The sequence below is a fragment of the Hemiscyllium ocellatum genome, chromosome 19 (assembly GCF_020745735.1).
Source record: "Hemiscyllium ocellatum isolate sHemOce1 chromosome 19, sHemOce1.pat.X.cur, whole genome shotgun sequence".
Classification (NCBI taxonomy): Eukaryota; Metazoa; Chordata; class Chondrichthyes; order Orectolobiformes; family Hemiscylliidae; genus Hemiscyllium; species Hemiscyllium ocellatum.
The window spans coordinates 49,338,670-49,359,888 of record NC_083419.1 but is presented as its reverse complement, the minus strand read 5'-3'; the positions used below and the strand labels follow the sequence as shown (position 1 = coordinate 49,359,888).

At 40.1% G+C, this 21,219-nt stretch overlaps 1 protein-coding gene across 1 annotated transcript; it reads left to right on the top strand.

Moving 5' to 3' along the window:
- The first annotated feature begins 11,122 nt into the window (after positions 1-11,122).
- yars2 (tyrosyl-tRNA synthetase 2, mitochondrial) lies at positions 11,123-18,510 on the top strand. Its single transcript, XM_060839436.1, has 5 exons — positions 11,123-11,897; positions 12,033-12,200; positions 14,563-14,718; positions 15,795-15,965; positions 17,606-18,510. The coding sequence occupies exons 1-5, from the start codon at positions 11,134-11,136 to the stop codon at positions 17,769-17,771; spliced, it is 1,425 nt and encodes a 474-aa protein (XP_060695419.1). The 5' UTR covers positions 11,123-11,133; the 3' UTR covers positions 17,772-18,510.
- The last annotated feature ends 2,709 nt before the right edge of the window (positions 18,511-21,219 follow it).

Below are 21,219 nucleotides of genomic sequence, written 5' to 3'. Positions count from 1 at the left end.
CTTCAATTACTGTTTGAATAAGCAGCTATGTAAATGAGGATTGCAATGAGTGTCAGGCTACTTGCTTTCTACACATGCAGCAATCCTCCATCAATTGTTTGCTTTTAAAACCGTTCTTTTCTCATTTTCAGTCCACAATCAAAAGTATAGAGAAATAATTTAAAACGATATAATCTTTGCAAATGTTTCAGTGTTTAGGATTAAGGGAATATAGTTTTCATTAGTTATAGTTTACTACTTGTTTTAAGACTAAGTTTCTGTTATAATGAACTGAGTATTTGAAGTTCATAAAAAAAAGGTCTGTTGAAAGTCACTTCCATGCAGAAACATAATACTAAAGAGAAACAATTGACCATTTTGGTAATTGAATCCAGGCATTTATATTAACGGTGAAATAGTAGGGTTTGATTATCAGTGCATTCTTCCCATCTCACAGTTATAATAATAACCTCATGAATTACATGATTTTTTTCCTGCATTTTGAACAACTTTCTATGAGAAAAGACTACATTAGCAACTTCCATTAAAATAGTCTAGTATTTTGGTTATGTAAATTTTTCCACAAAGCCTGAGGGATTCTAGTCAGTATATAACAGTGTCACCATCTAGCTGTGATGAATAAATGAATTAAATATACAAGTATAGGTCTGTTTTTTCACTGTAGAGTATCTCTTTTAGCACTAATTTGGCTTGTTAGAAAAGTATCTGACTGATTTCTCTATTTCCACCCTGTAATAGGATTGCACCTATCCCCTAGTCACTTGCATGAATTGCTACCTTAAAGAGCTTAGCAAAATTTGGAGCAGTAAGGCAGGTTCATTGATCAAGATTACTTTTAACTTCTCAAAGGATTCCTCTGACCACATTACTTTGGTTTTGAAGTAACTCCACAGAGGATGGCTTCCTGTCACAAGGTCACCCTTTATGCACATGTGGATTCCAATATCTTTCAGATTTCAGCTTTCACTTGAGCCTATTTCTGGACCTAACTGATAAGGGTTCTCTTTGATATAAGAGGATTATTCTGCAGCCACATCACAGAAAATTAGAGTTGTACAACTCTACAAATTCCTTTAATTTCAGTTTGTTAGATCTTTTTCTTCTTCTATTTCTAAATATGAAAGCATGGTACCTAACCTAATGGCTCAGTGTTAGCTACCCAGATAGTAGATGGTTCAATATGGGAATTGTCTCGTCCTTCTACAACATTCTTACTCGTCCCTTTCATCCCCCACTGTCCTTACCACCTGATATACCTATGCATACATCTTTATGCTGACAATGGTATATTTTTAAAAATGCATCGATTTTCTTATTCACCTGTTATTTCATGGCTGTGATGCAGGTAGGTCTTGAACCCAGGTCTCCTGACCAAGAGTTAATGACACTACCATTGCAACACAAGAGCCATATAAACAAGGGCCAGCAGGACTTCGATTTTTTCTAATCAAACTTGTCAGAGATGTTACTACATATCTTCAGAGCAGGTGGAACTTGCCTAGTTTCCTGATGTAGAGGCAGGAACACTACTTGTGTTACAAAAACAGTTCCCGACAGTGATATTTTTTCTCTTGTCTTATATCCATAGGTGCTATTACACCCAACTAAACATTTTCCCCTCATCACTAAATCACCCATGTTTTCCAGTTGATTAACTTATGTACAAAAGAGTTAAGCACAATTCAAACAAAAGGTGAGGGAGACTGATTGTCAGGTATTTTAAAAAATTACCACTGTGTTATTACTGCAACATATCAATATGTGACAACATTTTGTTCTGATAATCTGGGCTGTTAATTAAACAAATTACTTAACCAATCCTTTAGATTAGTCTACATAGACCATTGAACTGTGCTTTCAATAGTTCACCTTATAAAATAAGTAAACTGGTTGAATTGTCCTGAATTTGGCATACTTAGCCCATTGTTGTATGGTTGTGATGCATTAAGGTGTTTATGAACTACTTTGCAGGATCCTATGAACCATTCTTGGAATATTGATACACAGTCTAACATGAAGGATTTGTCATTCTGTCCTAAAAAAATACTTCCTTTGATTCGTTTCATAAGACCGCTTATCCCAAAACCGCAAACTAATGGGAAGAAATAAAATCAGTTGACTCATTAGGTGATTCTCATGTGGCGAACAAAAGAAGTTTCATTCCTTTGTCCCAATCACATGGTTGCACATGATAGTGGGCCCTGATTATTATTGAGGGTTTGACGGTACCTTTCTAAAGTTCCTTGTGTCATTTTAACTATGTCATATCCAGACTACTCATAACTTCTTGAAAAGTTTTAGAAATGAAATTGAAACCTTGATCCAACTGGTCCATCATTTGCAATCCATGTTGAGTGAAGAAATGAGTTGACTTCTTTATTACCATCTTAAAAGGGATTACACCACAAATGGTCAGACCCAAAAAAAGTACTGATGACCAGAGGGACTTTGGATTTCATATCCATATATTTCTGAATGAAGCAGGCCAGGTAAATAAGGTGGTTAAAAAGGGCACATGGGATACTTAACATTACCAGCATTAGAGCAAGGAGGTTAGACCAGAGCTGTATAAAATGCTGGTTATATCACAGCAGAACTTGTGTGGTGCTCTGGTAACTGCATTAACGGAAATGAGTAATTGCACTAGAAAGTGCAGAGGAGATTTGTCAGGATGCTTCCTGCGCTATGAGGGAAGATTGGCTAGGCTGGGGTTGTTTTCCTTGAGAAGCAAAGGTTGAGAGAGGATTTAATAAAATTGTATATGATTATTCAAAGTTTGTGCGAAGATTTGTAGCTCGGGTGCTTGTTGTAGTGGTTCTGTTCGCCGAGCTGGAAGTTTTTGTTGCAAACGTTTCGTCCCCTGGCTAGGAGACATCATCAGTGCTCTGGAGCCTCCTGCGAATCCATATATGATTATATGGGGCATACATAGTCAGGTATGAAGGCACTTCTTCCATGAGTGGAGGCGTTAATATCCAGGCACCATAGATTTACTGTAAGAGGCAGAAAGCTAAGAGGCAATTGGAGGAGAATTGTTTTGCCTCAGAGTGGTGGAAGTCTGGAACTCACTGGAAGGGTGGTTGAGTCAGGAACTCTCATTAACATTTAAGCAATGTTTACATATTCTCTTGCATTGTCGCAGTTTCTGAGCCTATGGAGCAAAAGCTTGGAAATGGGATTTAGTGTGGTCAGATCTTTGTTGATTAACATGATCACAATGGAATGAATGGCCTCCTCTGTACTCTAAACGTCTCTGTGCAGTATATGGCATCTGGGAATTAATTAGCCAAATCCATAACAGTAAATATATACTGCTGTCCCACTTTCAGTTTTGATAAGGGTCCCACGCAGTTTACTACAGCCTATTTTATGGTTCGTCAAAAGCTGGTATGGAAAATAAAAGTTGAAGTGTGATTGCATCTTGCAGTTTCCCCCAAAGTGACACAAAGACAGTTTATAGAACTGCAACATGCACTTGTGAACACTAGCCAGTGAAAAATGTTGATTTATACACATTCAGATCAAACATACTTTTACACATCCTGCTACAGGAAATTCAAGGGCTTAATATTTCCTGACCATATTGGTGTGGTACACTGCCCATCTGAAAAACCAACATCAACTCTTTGTCCACTTCCTTATCAGAGTCTTTTTTCTAACGTAGTAGCATTCTAGAACTCCCTGAGCTTTAACTTTATTTTGAATTGATTGGGTTATTTTATTGCACTCTGGATTGAGTTGCTCAGTTTTGATCAGAGAGGAATTATTGAAAACCTCCTTCAGATTACCTCTAAAGAAAGTTTTAGCTAACAAAATATAAATCTGTGATGCCAATTTGACATCTGATGCACATTGTTTTTAGCCATTGCTCAGATCAGGACACAAGGAAAAAAATCCAGTAAATACTCTGTCTCCTCAACTTACTTTATCAATGACTACTGGGAAAACTATAACATTCACTTCCTGCCAAATCATTCCCAGAAGTAGGTCAACACTATCCACAAGTAAACTATGGACAACCTCTATAGTTATTGCTTCAGACATTAGGTCACATTTAGGTGAAGCCAATACAATGATATTGTTATATACTCTCTACTAATGATGTTTACTAAAAAATTGATATTCATGTCACTCTCAGGTGGATATTCCCAGCTCAGTAGAAGAGTTTCAATCATTCTTGTGTTTCCAAGTATGACTATAGATTTACTTGCCTGATTTTAGGATGAGGAGACAGTTTTCCTTTTAACAAGAGCTCCCAGTAACTCGAAGGTATTTCTTGCACTCAGTAATGCTTATACGTAGTCTCAATTGTAGAAAGAACTACAATACATATATTGGACTCACATCAGAGCTTCTTTCCTGTGTTAAGCCAGTGTACAGCAATAGTTTCCATGGACTAATCCAACATTCAGCATGAAGATGTGACAATGACATCTTGTGACAATCGAAACACTTGGGCCTTTGCACATACTTGCACCCGGTTTTGAAAATATCTTAAGTCATCCCCAGCTGTAACTCTTGTTGTTGGGCACATACACAGTGGCACAGTGGTTAGCACTGCTACCTCACAGTGGTTAGCACTGCTGCCTCACAGTGCTAGAGACCTGGGTTCAATTCCCACCTCAGGCAACTGTGTGGAGTTTGCACATTCTCCCTATGTCTGCGTGGGTTTCCTCCGGGTGCTCTGGTTTCCTCCCACAAACATGTGCAGGTTAAATGCTAAATTGCCCATAGTGTTAGGTGAAGGGGTAAATGTAGGGGAGTGGGTCTGGGTGGGTTGCTCTTCGGAGTGTCGGTGTGGACTTGTTGGGCCAAAGGGCCTGTTTCCACACTGTAAGTAATCTAATCATACCTTCCTTTCACTACAGACCTATTTCCTCAGGTCATGACAGATAAAGGATTTAGATAGACTTAGCTTGTTGGCCATTTCGCCTGTTTTGGTGCAGCAATTTTCTGGTTTTCCATGTGGATTTATATGAATGGAGGAATTGACATTGTAGATATTTTTCCTAGGAAGTATTTGCACAAACGTTTCATATATAACCACTACTTTTAATCCCCATATACAATGGTTAAAGTGGTTTTGTTTTATCCTCTCAAATTCCATACACGTCTGCCCAAGCTGCTTCTGGATATTTTAAAGATTTTGTAAGCCTCAGGCACTAACTTGTACATTGTGAGAATAGCCTTTTTGGCCAACTCATAAGCTATAGATGCCTTCATAGAAAGAAAGGCATAAACCTCCAGATCTCTGCCTGTCAACCCGCTTTGCATGAGCACTATCCAGTTTTCTCTTGGTAACCTTTTCTGCTTTGCTATCCTCTCAAAAGAAAAAAATACCTCAGCTTTGCTTTCATAACATTTTGGAAGGGATTGCACAAATTTAATCCCCAAAGTGGTATCACAACATTACGGAATGAATCATAATATCATAGCAAATGATGTATCACTGTGGTATGAAGCTCAATACAACATCTCTTCAAGGGAAATACCATCTTACAATAGAATACTATATGTGTCATATGAAAACTATTGATATAAATAGCTGCAGATTGGAGACATTGCAATGGCAATTTTAGAAACCAGGAAAAACATTGCAGAAATTAGGAATTTATGGCCATATCACTAAAAAAAGATATCAACTAAATGTAACAGACACCTTGAGAAACAAAATAAATTAAACAACTAGGAAGGATTTAAATAAGGAAACCAGATTAACAGAATGAGTCAATAGGGAGGGGTTGTGAATGCAACAAGGAATGATCTATGATGTAGTTACATGATTGAGGTATCAACTTTATTAAATAGGAAAACAATATGAAATTAAATCGACCAGATTCTTTACTTTTGCTAGGATCAAATGCCTAAAATTATACCCTCAAAAGTAGGAAGCATGCTTGTTTCCAGGTTCTTGTGTATTTTTGCAGAAGAGTGATCTACAGTCCAAACACAGAACCTAACCAAATGAGGTAATTAACATTTATATAGTGGTTTATAGACAATTAAAGGAGGATAATCTGTATTTTCTAATCAGTCTTCAGGTTTCTGTAACAATAGGGTCAGTTTAAATTCCCTAGGAGTCAAGCACCTTGCAAATACCTAGGTGACATGTCACAACATGCAGGCAATAGAGACATTCCCTCCCTGCTTGGGGGAAAGTACATCCGCAGGCTTCCCTGGTGAGTGGACTACCTCACAATGATAGCCTGTGTTTCAAGTGATGTGTTTAATTGCTGCTATGTACAAACTGCACACAAAAATAACTACAGCAGAGATGGAGGTCACACAACTATGGCAAACTAGCCAGCATACTAGATACAGTTCATTTCTTCAAATATCCCCCATTCCTTTTTACATAAAACACATGCACATAACTAACAGTTATGAATCCTACAAGCTACCCAGTTTACATGATCACAAAGAAAATGATCAGCCATTAACAAAAGTGTGTTAATCCTAGTCAGTCTCTGCACATGCATTATACTGATAATCATGCAGATCTCCCAGTGATACATGCATATTGTTGGTGGCTGTTCTCTGATATATGCTCATTGCTAGGTTGATGTTTCTTCATCGGGAAGTGTGTTTACTGTGGCAAGTACTGTTACCACTTCAACTGTTGCTGGTGATTCATTTCTGCTTCTGTTGACAGTGGACCTCTGGGACAGATGATCATCTGTGCATTAGGCAGATAGTGAGACCAGTGACAACAGTAATTGCAATGACCGACCAGCTTCTCTATTTGCAGGAATATGTCTGCAGTTCTTAGAACATATTTTACTGTTTACATTCTCTTTGTACAATCAAGATGAAAACTGCTCAACACAAGTCCCAAATTGCTATATGGACTGACATTTATTGTGAGCATTGAACATTTGCATTCTGACTGGCTACCGAAAGCTCGGCTCTTGTAAATGACTTAACAGTTTTGTCAAAGTGAAATTGACTTTCTGTTGTTTCATCTTTATTTTTTCATTCACTTCTTGTTTGGCAGTCTTTCTGCCATGTGGGGCGCAGCTTGGGTATGGTGTTTCTGCCAAGTGGGGAGCAGTTTGGGTATGGTGTTTCTGCCAAGCGGGGAGCAGTTTGGGTACGGTGTTTCTGCCAAGTGGGGAGCAGTTTGGGTATGGTGTTTCTGCCATGGGGGGAGCAGTGTGGGTATAGTGTTTCAGCCAAGTGGGGAGCAGTTTGGGTATGGTGTTTCTGCCAAGCGGGGAGCAGTTTGGGTATAGTGTTTCTGCCAAGTGGGGAGCAGTTTGGGTATGGTGTTTCTGTCAAGTGGGAAGCAGTTTGGGTACGGTGTTTCTGCCATGTGGGGAGCAGTTTGGGTATGGTGTTTCTGCCAAATGGGGAGTAGTTTGGGTATGGTGTGACATTAATCTTTGGATATGACAATTTTTCATGCCTTCAGTAAATGCATTCTTCCAACCAAGAGTTGCTTGCATAAATTTGTATTGGATTTCTTTATGGTACCTTTGGTGATTTTCACTGCGGCTTCTCAGTTTCCATTAGACTCGGGATAGGGTGGTGATTACATATCGTAATTGAATTCCCCAATTCTTTGTGAAACGTGTGAGTTGTTGCCACTCATCACAATTATTGGAATGTTGTAATAACTGAAGTGCGCTTTTCAGCAATCTACATTCTCAGTGATAGATATTGCTATCAGCTGGCCTAAGTCCCAATATTAAATATAACAGTCATTTGACTCACCAAAAATTCAAGGTTATCTGGAACTCACTGCATGAAGGCATAGCAGAAGTTGGATATGACATAACATTTAGACAGTAAGACTTAGGAGTAAAAGTACGCTATTCAGCCTATTGAGTCTGCTCTGCCTCTGAATGAGATCGTGGTTGATCTTATCATCCTCAACTCTACTTTCGTCCCTTATCCCCATGACCTTGATTTCCTTAATGATTAGAAATCTATCTCAGCCTTGAAAATGTTTAACAATCCTCTGCAATGAAGAATTTCACAGATTCACTATCCCACACAAAACAAAATTGTCATCCCATCTTAAATAGGTGATGCCTTATGTCCTCTGTGACTCTTCCACAAGGGGGGAAAAACCTCTCTTCATTTCCCTAGTCAAGCCCTCTAAGAACCTTACACTTTTCTATAAAATCTCCTTTCATTATCCTGAACTTCAATGAGTACAAAGCCCAACCTACTCAATCTCTCCTCATAGGAAAATCTTTCCATACCCAGAATCAATCTTGTGAAACTTCTTTGGACTGCCTTCAATACAATACATCTTTTCTTAAATAACGGTACCAATATTGTTCACAGTATAGCAATTGTGGTCTGACCAGAGCCTTATCTAATTTAGCAGGACTTTATATTCCAGTCCCTGAAATAAAGGTGAATACTTTAAATGACAGTGTTCAAGGTTACCAGCAAATGAAATTGAATTAAAAACTGGATAAGCTGCAGAGAAAGGCCTCTTTCCATGCTGTGAAGTCACCATCATCCCAAAGGACTACAGAACTAGCGAGATTTGAGAAGATTTGTAGCTTGGGTTGAGGTTCTGAATGTAGGTTTGCTTGCTGAGCTGTAAGGTTCATTTTCAGACGTTTCGTCACCATACTAGGTAACATCATCAGTGAGCCTCTGGACGAAACAACGCTGATGATTCCTGCTTTCTATTTATATATTTGGGTTTCTTTGGGTAGGTGATGTCATTTGCTGTTCTTTTTCTCAGGGGTTGGTAAATCAGGTCCAAGTCAATGTGTTTGATGACAGAGTTTTGGTTGGAATCCCATACTTCTAGGAATTCTTGTATGTATTTATGTTTGGCTTGTCCTCGGATGGATGTGTTGTCCCAGTCGAAGTGGTGTCCTTCCTCATCTGTTATGTAAGGATACTAGTGAGAGTGGTCATGTCTTTATTGTGGCTACTTGATGTTCATGTATCCTGGAGGCTAGTTTTCTGCCTATTTGTCCAATGTAGTGTTTGCTACAGTTCTTGGAAGGTAGTTTGTAAATGACAATAGTTTTGCTGTTGTCTGTATAGGGTCTTTCAAGATAAGGAAGGACACCACTTTGACTGGAACAACACATCCATCCTAGGACAAGCCAGAGACACGCACGAGAATTTGTAGAAGCATGACATTACAACCGGAACTCTACCAACAAACAAACTGACTTGGACCTGATTTACCACCACCTGAGAAAAAGAACAGGAAATGTCCAATACAGGAAATAACATCAGCAACCCAAAGAAACCCAAACAAATAAATAGAAAGCAGGAATCAGCAGTGCTTCATCTGGAGGCTCACTGAAGATGTTACTTAGTATGGTGACGAAATGTCTGAAAATGAACCTTCCAGCTCAGCGAGGAAACCTACATCCAGGCCCACACCATTGTTCTCTCACCAGAGTTGGGTCAGCATACCTCAGGGGAGGGCAGAGTTTGAAAAGAGTCCTTCATGGTAATCTTAGCCAATTTAAGCATTGAAACCAGGTTGTTGGCATCAATACATTATGAATATAACTAGATATTTTTCATTGTACTTGCTAACTTCTTCGTCACTGTTTCTTTCAGCAGTTGGCTCTTTTAGAGCATGGTAAATATACAGATTTTCAGCTGTACATTCCTTCCTGCCTTTTTTACAGCTGGTTTGAGCTGGTTCTGTTACAGCTCTGTTACAATTTCCAATACCATGTTTCAAGGAAGGTGGTTTAGTGGCTGTCACAGACAAAAGGTGACAAAAAGCTTACACGACAAGGCCAGACCAGCCAGTAACTTAATACAGATCTGTGTCTCCAAACAGCTGCTGAACAAAAGAAAAACCAAAGAACTGCGGATGCTGGAAATGAGAAAGAAAAAAAAATTGCTGGTCTGGCAACATCTGTGAAGAGAAAGCATAGTTAATGTTTCGGGCCCAGTGACCCTTCTTCAGAAGTAAATGTAGCCAGGAAAAGATTGGTATATGTGTTGAAGGTGGGGTGGCTGGAGAGGGGAGGAGTAAACGATAGGTGGAGATGAAGACCAGTGAGAGAACAATGACTGAACAGAAAAAAGACTTGATAAAGGTCAGCCTGAGGAATCAATGGCTGCAAAATTGTAATTTTTAAAAGAAAACGATTTACCCTATTTTCTCATGAACCTGTTCAGAGATCTGGAACAGGTGGGACTTGAACCAAGCCCACCAGTTAAATAAGTTGTTTATGGTTGCAGTCCATGTGATGAAGGTCTGATGTGTGGGATTGGGGTTAGGACGTGAGAGGTGTTGTTCAGGCCCTAACATTATTTGACCTCAACACTGAAGGCTGCAGTCAAAGAATGTGGCACTGGAAAAGCACAGCCAGCGTGACAGCATCCAAGGAGCAGGAGAATCGACATTACAGGCGTAAAAGCCCTTCATCAGGATTTGTTGAAGAAACCGGTTGTCCTGTTCAAGTCCAAATTGTAATGGACTGTATGTAGTCGGGAGTCCCTGTGGGCTCAGTTGGTTCCATAGGCAGGTGCTGAGGAAGGAGATGTGGCTGCGGGAGCGAGTCTGCTTCAGGGTCCAGGAGATGACCTGGAATTGGGGGGTGGGGGAGTGAGGAGAAAGTGAGGACTGCAGATGCTGGAGATCAGAGCTGAAAAATGTATTGCTGGAAAAGCGCAGCAGGTCAGGCAGCATCCAAGGAGCAGGAGAATCGACGTTTTGGGCATAAGCCCTTCTTCAGGAATCTCACTGAGATCCTTGTAGAGGGAGGAGAGGAGAACTTCGTCAAGCCTGGGAAGAGGCTTTGCAGTAACGTTATAATCAACTAGGAGAAAAGTGAGGACTGCAGATGATAGAAATCAGAACCGAAGAATGTGGGGTCCGAGGAGCAGAAGGGTTAATGTTTCGGTCATGAGCCCTTCATCAGGCTGCAGATGCTGTTCTTCCAGCGAGTGCTGAGAGTCCCTAGAGCACTGCAGCAAACCCCAGGCAGGATTGTTGGCGCCTGGGAGCTGCAGACAGAGCGCGGTTACGGTGCAGAGCGGTCTACGGTGCAGCCGCCGCTTGCCGCCTCCTGCTCAAACTGCCTTTACTTTTCAAAACCTTCGGCAGTTTGTCCCAGAGTCCATCCGGGACTCGCTGAGACGTCACGAGCTCCCACAATGCACTGGGAGGCCACTAAGATGGCGGCGCCCATGGCACGGGGCGGCCTGGTCCTAACCCTCCTCGGGAGGCCAAGATCCTTCCTTTCGGTCTCCGGGAAGGTTGCGGTCCGAATCCGGAGCCGGTGTAAAAGTGGCAGGAGTGTCCTGCAGCTTCACCAGCGAGGCATCTTTAAAGACGTCTTTCCAGAGGGCGGTGATCTGCCCCGGCTGCTCGAGACCGGGCCCCAGACTGTGTACTGCGGCTTTGATCCCACTGCCGACAGCCTGCATGTGGGCAACCTGTTGGCTCTCATCGGCCTGCTGCACTTCCAGCGGGCAGGCCACCGAGTCCTGGTGCTACTCGGCGGAGCCACAGCTCGGCTGGGCGATCCGAGCGGCCGGAGCAGCGAAAGGGAAGCCGTGAGTGCGAACACGGTGCAGGAGAACGCCCGGGGCATCCAGGAGGGGATCCTCGGCGTCTTCCACAACCACCGCCTCTGCTTCTGCAACGATGCTGAGGCGGCCAATTTGGGGTCACTCAGTATTCTCAATAACTGGTCTTGGTATAAGGAGAAGGAGGTGGTTGGCTTCCTGGACACAGTGGGTCGGCACTTTCGCATGGGCACCATGCTGAGCAGACACAGTGTACAGTCCCGGCTCAAGAGCTCAGAGGGCATGAATTTGACTGAGTTCACTTACCAGATGTTTCAGGCATACGATTTTTATTATTTAAATCAACATCACAATTGTAGAATCCAACTGGGAGGGACAGATCAACTGGGTAACATGATGTCTGGATACGAATTTATACACAAGTAAAGCACATCTCTCTTAAGTATATCCTTCGCAAGAATCTCAATTTATTGTGATTTTCGATTTCCCCATTTTTTTCACGTGTTGAATCTTCGAGTAATGTACGTTTCTTTTAAAACAAACGAATGGTTCTTTAGGGTGACTGGGCAAGACGTATTTGGCATCATGGTACCACTTGTAACTAGTTCATCAGGAGACAAGCTGGGTAAAACTGCCGGAAATGCAGTATGGTTGAACCGAAACAAGACTTCACCCTTTGAGTTGTACCAGTACTTTGTCAGGCAACCAGATGCAAATATAGAAAGGCAAGTTCTTTCTACTTATGTTTCAGATTGTTTATAGTTTGTGTTTTTATGGTCTGATGCAAGGCAATGATTTATTAATTTAGGCTCTTTTAAAAATCCTTGGAGATGCCAGATTTCTTTGCCAGGTGAATACATGATTAGGAGATGGTTTGTTGATAGTGCAGTTGCATCATATCTGTGCTTTTTCATAATTATTGCAGTATGCATTATGATTATTCATATATATGTATCACTCCCAAAGTAGAAAGAGATGTGTTACCAAATTTTCAAAGCTACCATGTTGTGAAGGAAGAAATATAATTTTGATGACTTTTTTTCAGATCCTGTAAGAATATTAATCTGGAGCTGTCACAGTTTATGCTCACACAGACATTCACCATCACTTACAATTTGTTAAGAGTCACAGTAATGTGCATGATCTGCACCTTAATCCAGATAATACCATAAGAAATAGGAGCAAGAGTGGGTCGTTTGGCCCCTGAAGCCTGTTTCAAAGGGATCATGGCTGATCTAGCCTTCCATTTGTCCACTTTCCTGCCTTTTCTCACTATTGTTCAAGAATCTATCTATCTCAGCTATAATGATACACAAAGACTCTGCCCCCACGGCTCTCAGTGATAAGGAGTTTGAAAGACTTGAATCTCCGAGAGAAGAAATTTCCTATTATTCTTAAATTGGCTTCCCTTTGTTCTGAGACTATGCCCTCTGGTTTTGGATGCTGTCAAGAGGAGCAACATCCTCTCAGAATTTGGTCATGGTCCTTAGGAGTCTTTCTTAAGAGTTTCAATGTGATCACTTCTTGTTCTTCTAAACTCTGATGAATAGAGTCCCAAACTGTTTAGTCTTTGCTTGTTAGACAGTCCCTCTGTACCAGGCATCATCTTAGTGAAACGTCTCTGAATTGACTTCAATGAAATGATAACTTAGTTTTGATAAAGAGGATCAAAACTACTCACAGTACTCCAAATGTGGTCTCACTAGCATCTTGGATAGTTGCAGTAAGATTTTCCTATTCTATACTCCAATTTCCTTGAAATAAGGACTAACAACCCATTAGCTTTCCTGCTTACCTGCTGCACCTATTACTTTGTGTTGCCAAGTCAGCTTGTGTTGCAACTTTCTGCCGCTTTTCTCTATTTAAATAACTATTCTTTTCCCCTTACATCAAGGATTCCAAACCTTGTGAGAGTACTAATCATATGATTTAGAACCAGGAGAAGGTTATTTGGCCTCTTGAGCCTGCTCTGCCATTTAGGAAGATAACTGCTGATCTGATTGTGTCCCCAATTCCACTTTGCTGCCTCTCTCCTCTCCTGCCCACCTCAGAACTATTTATTGTCTTGATCAAAAGTCTGTTAATTCAGCCATGAATATACTAAAAAAAAAGCTTCTACTACTCTTGGGGAAGAAAATTCCAAAAATCAATGAGGTTCTCAACACGAAATTCCTTCTCATCTCGGTCTTAAATTTGAGACTCCTTGTCTTGAAACTGTGCCCTTTCAATTCTTCCAAAGGCGGAAACATCCACAGCAAACACATTGTCAGTCAGACTAACTGGCCTATAGATTCCAATTTTCCTTCTCCCTCTATTCTTGAATAGAAATTGTATTTGAAGTTTCCCAAACGGTTGGGATCTTACATGAATCTAGGAAATTTTGGATGATTAAATACAATGCATCTACCATCTGAGGGCCCTACTAAGATCCGAGGATGCAGGCTTCATGTCCAGATGGCGCATGAGCCTTTAGTCTCGTTAGTTTTCCTATACTGCTACTTTCAGTTTTGTGATTTTTAAGTACCTCTCTCCCTTTTGCTTTCTCACACTTGGTGGACTCCTCTTTCACTTGTAGTACTGTGCACCACTATCCTTATTTAGAAGTTTTTGCCTAATGATTACTAATTATTTGAAACATAAAATTGTAACAAGTGTCATCTCTGCTTTGAGTAGCCATCAAGAATGAAGAACTGTGCATAGTGTTTTGTTCTTTCTTGACTCTGTTTGCTACATTTGAATTTTTTGAGGAGCAAGTGCCTGACATTCAGTAAGAACCTTTCCTTCCTTTTTGTATTAGAACCTTGGCATGAACATGTAGCTTGAGGAAAAGAATGTCTATGTTTTTAGCCTGGTCCCTCCTTGACCCTAGTGTAGTGTGAAATGTCCTATATTTTTAATACGTGTATGCAGCAACGCAGGGAAGGTTATGAACTTGAAAGTTAGACATCAAGTGTCTGTTGTTATAACAGTCTGCTTGCAGTAATATGTATTCTTAATGGTGACATGGTTTTATTTTACCTTTATAAAGTGTACATATCTATTATGTTATTTCTACCCTTGATCATTTAGCACTTTTGATTTCTTCAGGTATCTAAAACTTTTTACCTTCATCCCACTTCCTGAGATTGAAAGCATTATGGACATCCATAGAAATGATCCAGGAAAGCGAAATGCTCAGAAACGACTGGCAGCAGAAGTGACTAAATTGGTTCATGGTAAAGAAGGACTCGAGACTGCCAAAAGGTAAGTCTTGAGGCTTGTATACCAAACCCTTAACCCAGAGATTTAGTTCAATTAGGCTTTGCTCCGACAACCTTGAAGTATTAAGCGCTGGTGGCTACAAGGAAACAATAATTGCGAAGTTTATGGACATTAAAAAAAACGACTGTCTCTCCCTATGGATGTTGATCTGTGTAATGTCCATGGAAACCACCTTCCAGAAGATGAATGAGTTTAATAAAACAAAAGACAAATGTGATCTGTTTTACAACAAAGTGTCTATTTTTAACTCTAACAGTAACTCAAAGCTATTTTACTGCAATTATTTTATCTAATTAGATAAAGTAACCTTTATCTAATTTCTTTGTGTTTTGATGTTACACAACCAAAATTAACAGGACTACAATTCAACTGGTTACAGTCTGATGGAGAGACTTTTATAGCTTCTATGTGGTATTAGAAAGAGTGGCCAAAACTTGATCAAAGAAGTGGTTTTTAGGAGAGTCTTGAAAGTAAAACAGGGAGGAAGAGAAGCAGTGAGACTCTTGTTTAGAACAAACCAGACACACTTAATCGATGTCAGCGAGTGCCTCGAATTCCAACTGTATCTGTAACAAACCTGTTCTTTGTGTGTTCTGTAGTGAGTATTACAGATCTAAGTTTGTATTTTTGACAATCCTTTATATGTTAACAAGGGACTTCCTCTTTTACGTTTATACTCCACTCAAATCAGCCCTGGCAGTACTCAACTCACAGCTTTTTCTATTTTGTTTAAATAACTCCGTGATAATGTCACTTAGATTTCTTTTAGGTGTCGGCTTGATTCTTAGTAGCCATGTCATCTCAGAATCAGAAAGCTATGTGGTCAAATCTTGCTCCAGGGCTGGAGTTGGGAATATGTGGAAGTGGGCTTTATCTCTGTTAAATAAAGCCTGATTGAACCAAAAGATTATTGAACAGAATTGGAGAAATTTTCCTATGAGTCATGTAGCTTCCAAGCCAGCAAATCTATCTTCTCTGTGCCATTCAACTCAATAAACAAATGCTAGTTTATATTCTACTGTTGCTACTGTTCAGTATTTTTTGCTTTTCCTCTTCAGATGTACAAGAGCACTCTATCATAGTAGTATGGATGCCCTAGAGACTATGTCAGATGAAGAACTGCAAGAATTATTTAAAGAGGCACCATTCTCCGAGAATCTCCTTGAGCCAGGCACAACAGTCCTAGACCTTTGTCGGAAAGCTAGTGCTATTCCAGATGGACCAAGAGGGTATGTCACTTGTGAAGAACTTCCAGTTGAGTAGGAGAGTTGACATTTCGGCCATAAGCCCTTCATCAAGAACGACATTGACTTTGACTCTTCAGCATCTGCAGTCCTCACTTTCTCCTAAGAAGTTTTAATTGTCAATCAATGAATGGTTTTGATAGTCAGGAAAGGGGAAGGAACCTCATTAATGATATCCTTTTATGATTAGCTTATTCATTTATTCTTTATAACCTTTGTGGAGCTGTACACAGTGGACTTTGACAGTTATGTAGAATTTTACAGCACAGAAGCTACTTTGGATTTCCATTTTCAAATACACATATAGAGAAGATGGCAAAATTTATCTCCGAGCAAAATGGTATCAGCAAAGTTTTGCATTTCTGTTTCCAAAGTCCATCTACCTGTCACCTGACTTTAGAAACCTCAAAACTGGGAAAGATTTTGAGCTGGGTTCAGACTAGATCCCAAAGTCATTCAAATCCTCTCAAATTAATCGTGGTTGAGCGCTGAATTCTCAATACCTTATCTATTTAATTGAGAGAAGCTAAAATCAGAGCCATCTTTCTCTGTAGGTCAATTGGTCCTCAAACTGCCATAGTTCTCGCCATTTTGTTACAAGTTCTTTTCTTAGGTTTGTATGTCAAATTATAACCATGAAATTTGAACAGAAGCAGACAATCTTAGTCCCTGGAGCTTACTCTGCCATTTAATAAGAAAGTGGCTCATCTGTTTGTGTTTTGAGTTTCACATTCTCATCTACTCCCAATACTTTTGATTCCCTTATCCACCAAGAAGCTATCTCACTCTGTTTTAAAACTATTTAATGACCCTGCCACCACTGTCTTCAGAGGCACAAACCTCAGACAAAAAAAATCACTTCACCTCAATCATAAGAGTGAGTCCTACTTTTAAAACAAAGACCCCTGGCTCTGGACTCACTTGCAAGGCAAACCATCCTTTCTGTGCCCGCCTTGTCAAGACCATTTAGAATCTTGTACATTTCAACCAAATCACTCTTCACCTTTCCAAACTCCAGTGGAAACAAACCCAAATTGTCCAACTTCTCCAAATAAAATAAGCTATTCATTCCAGATATCAAACTAGTAAACTTCAGAACTGCCTCCAGCATATTTATGAAGTTTCTTAAATAAAGAGATCAAACTGCACACAGCGTTCGAGATGTTATCTTAAAAATGCCCTGTATGACTGAAGTTAACATCCTTACTTTTATGTCTGGTTCCTCTTGTAATAAAGGATAGCATCCCATTAGCCTCTTGCTCATATACTATATCTGTATAATCTTTTGTGACTCATGCAACACTCAACAACCCCTGCACTTGGAATTCCACAGTTGCTCTCCATTTAAGTAATCTTCTTTTTCATTCTTACTGCCAAAGTGAACTTCATATTTTGCCACTTATGCTCCATCTGCCAGAATTTCACACTCAACTTATTTATCTATCTGTGAACTCTGTATGTCTTCTTCACAGCGTACCTTCATACCTGTCTTTAGGCTAGCTGTGATTTTAGCTAATGGTTTCTGTCTAAGTAACTGATGTAAATTGGGAGCAGGGTGATTGCTTAAATAGTGATTCTGAAGAAAATATAAACAGTAAAGATGTATTTTTCTTCCCCAATTCTAGGTACCAGATGATCACAGATGGTGGAATTTGGATTAATCACAGACAAGTGACAAAACCAGAACAAGTGCTAATTTTGGGACAGCATATTCTGACAAATGGGCTGTCATTGCTTAGAGTTGGAAAGAAAAATTATCACATAGTCAAATGGCTCAATTTGGCAGAATAGTTACTGTGGTTTGTGGATGTTAATTTGTTTTGATAATGAATATGTATTTCAGATTTAATTTAAAAACATGTTTGAGGCGTCAGTTCAAATGGAGGGATCTGGAGTCACGTGGAGTTCTAATCATGTCATTGTCAAGGTTTAACACCTAGGGGTGGTTCCATGAACCCTAGCAATAGACTTCAAGACCTGAAATTGGAAAAGCTTTCAAATTGTAATTCTTGTTATATTTATTGTGTAAATGTTGAAGATTTTGAATGAATTACTTTTCATTAACAGCATATCTTTTCTGTAAAGGGACAACTATAAACCATTTCTCTTGGTCAATCAATTATATTAGTTGGATCAATATGAAGAAATTGGTATTTCTATTGTATCATTACTCTTATTTAAGTGGAAATGGGAGAGTAACAAAGGCTGAAAACACAGACTTGGTCCCATTTAGGATAACGTTTAGTAAGTTAGAATGTCCTTTTGGTAGTAACTGAAATCCTTCACCAATTGTCAAATAACTGGGACAGAATTGCATTCTGGGAATGGATCTTCTCTCAAACTCATGATTTTTGGAATCCGCTTTCAGATTTACTTGCTGTCATCTGTTTTATGGAGTTAGTGTGCTATGTATAGACTTCTATGCTCACTGAGTGTGAGATGCCACAGAGATGGCTACTGTGATCAAGTGACTAATTATTACATAAGGCTATTTTTATAAATATATACATAATGTATGGAAAAGCTGCACACAGTAGAAGAACATGAAATGAATTTGAAAATGTATAAGTTGTAATTGTTATATTTAAGATGTCTTTCAAATACATTTACTATGCATTGCAATGCCTGATATTTGGGGTAGGAATGAAGGAAGGGAAAAGTACAATCACCCACGGTAACTTCTTAATTTTGTTTGACCCCACCAAAGAGATGGAGCAGTGTGTCTTGCAAAACCATTATGATTTACTGTCATGTTTCAGAAAGGCCATACAGTTGGCAAGTGCTGGCCAATCAACTTAACCTCAGTGGTGAGAAAACCCTTTGAGACAACAATTCAAGACAAAATGAAGTCATTTGAACAAATGTGAATTAATTAAGTTAAGGCAGTATTAGTTTTTTAAGAGCATATTGTATTTGAACTAAGTTGATTTAGATTTTTGTGGTAATGTTGTAAGATGCACTGTGTATGGACTTCTCCAAGAATTTTGATCAAGTGCCATGTAATAGGAATGTCAGCAAAGTAAACAGTTATTAATTAAAAGGGGAAATGTAGAGTAAATATGAAGTAACTGAGTGATAGACAGAAGAGTGTAATAGTTGCTTTTCAGATTGGATGTAAACTGAGGGTTTCCAGGAGTACAAGAATCACTGCTTTTCTACATTTGTATCAATAACTTTGACTTTGAGTAGAAGGTACAATTTTAGAATATATGTATGACACAAGATTTAGAAGCATTGTGGACAAGTGACTGAAAAGTGTGAAGTGATGCATTTTTGGCTGGGAGATTGAGAAGGTAAAGGATACAATTCTAAACAGGTTGTGTGTTCAGAGGGATTTAACACTAAGAAAGAAACAGGAGCAAGCATTTGCCCTCTTGACCTTGCTTCACCATTCAATAGGATCATGGCTGAACTGACATTGCTCATGTCCACTTTCCTGCTCTTTCCCTATAACCCTTGATTCCTTGACTGATGAAGAAGCTATTGTGCTCAGCTTTAAATATACACAAGGACTCTATACCGCAGCTTTCTGTGGCAAGGGGTTCCAAAGACTTCAAACTCTCAGCAGAAATCTTTCCTCATCTCAAGTTTTAAGTTGGTTGCCCCTTTATTCTGAGCCTGTGCCCTCTGGTCCAAGACTTTCTCAAGTCGGGGGAAAATCCTCTCCACATTACCCTTAAGAATCCTCTACATTTCAAATGAGGTCACTTCTCATTCTTTTAAATTCCAATGAGTAGAATCCCAACCTGTTTAACCTTTGCACATAGTACAATCCCTTCATAGCAGGAAGTATGCCTCCAATGAAATCCTACCATTTCTTAAATAAAGGGACCAAAACTGCTCGCCGAACTTCAGATGTGGTCTCAGCAGCTCCATGCATAGTCACAGTAAGACTTCCCTATTGTTATATTCCCAACCCCTTAAAATAAGGGCCAACATTTCATCAGCCTTCCTGATTACCTGCTGCATTGGTGTGCTAGCTTTTAGTGTTTTGTATTCTGTTTTGGATACTGTTGAGGGAGATGGCTCACCAGGCAGAGGCAGCAGTAGCCAAGTTCATCACAATGACTGGCTCTGCTGTTCAGAAGGGCGGTAAAAAGAGTGGAAGGGCTATAGTCATAGGGAATGCAATTGTAAGGAGAGTAGATAGGTGTTTGTGGTCGTAAATGAGATTCCTGAATGGTATATTGACTTCCAAGTGCATGGGTCAGCGATGTCTCTGATTGACTACAGAAAAGTCTCAAGAGGAAGGGTGAACAGCCAGTTGTCGTGGATATAGGCACCAATGATATAGGTAAAAGAAACGGGATAAGGTCCTACAAGCAGAATTTAGGGAGTTAGGAAACAAGTTAAAAACTAGGACCTTAGAGGTAGTAGTCTCAGGATTGCTACCAGTACTACTTGCTAGTCAGAGTAGGAATGATAGAATAACCAGGATGAATGTGTAGCTTGAGAAATGGTGCAGGAGAGAGGGGTTTAGATTTTTGGGACATTGGGACCGGTTCTGGGGGAGATGGGACTATTACAATTGGATGGTCTACACCTGGGCCAGACTGGAACCAGTGTCCTTGGGGGTGCTTTTGCTAATGCTGTTGCGGAGGGTTTAAACTAATGTGGCAGGAGAATGGAAACCAAATTAGGAGGTTGGTGAACTGGAAGGAGGTAGTAACTAAAACCTGTAAGGAACTAGATAATGAAGTCAGTGTGAGTAAGAGGAAGAATAGGCAGGTAGCAGAGGATGAATGCATTTGTTTTAATGCAGGAAGTATAGTAGGTAAGGCAGATAAACTTAGGGCTTGGATTATTACCTGAGAGTATGATGTTATTTTTATTACTGAGACTTGATTGAGGGATGGGCATGTAATTCCTCCACCTCCACCGTATCTGCTCTCAGGAGGACCAGTTCCACCATAGAACACACCAGATGGCCTCCTTCTTTAGAGACCGCAATTTCCCTTCCCACGTGGTTAAAGATGCCCTCCAACGCATCTCATCCACATCCCGCACCTCCGCCCTCAGACCACACCCCTCCAACCGTAACAAGGACAGAACGCCCCTGGTGCTCACCTTCCACCCTCCCAACCTTCGCATAAACCAAATCATCCGCCGACATTTCCGCCACCTCCAAAAAGACCCCACCACCAGGGATATATTTCCCTCCCCATCCCTTTCCGCCAAGCCCATTCCCTCCGTGACTACCTAGTCAGGTCCACGCCCCCCTATGACCCACCCTCCCATC

What these genes read in the sequence shown, in the direction of transcription:
- yars2 (XM_060839436.1), top strand. Translation starts at nt 11,134, where the DNA reads ATGGCACGGGGCGGCCTGGTCCTAACCCTCCTCGGGAGGCCAAGATCC. An exon ending in GGACTCGAGACTGCCAAAAG is followed by an intron (nt 14,719 to 15,794) that starts GTAAGTCTTGAG and finishes TTTCCTCTTCAG; the next exon opens with ATGTACAAGAGCACTCTATC. An exon ending in ATTCCAGATGGACCAAGAGG is followed by an intron (nt 15,966 to 17,605) that starts GTATGTCACTTG and finishes CCCCAATTCTAG; the next exon opens with GTACCAGATGATCACAGATG.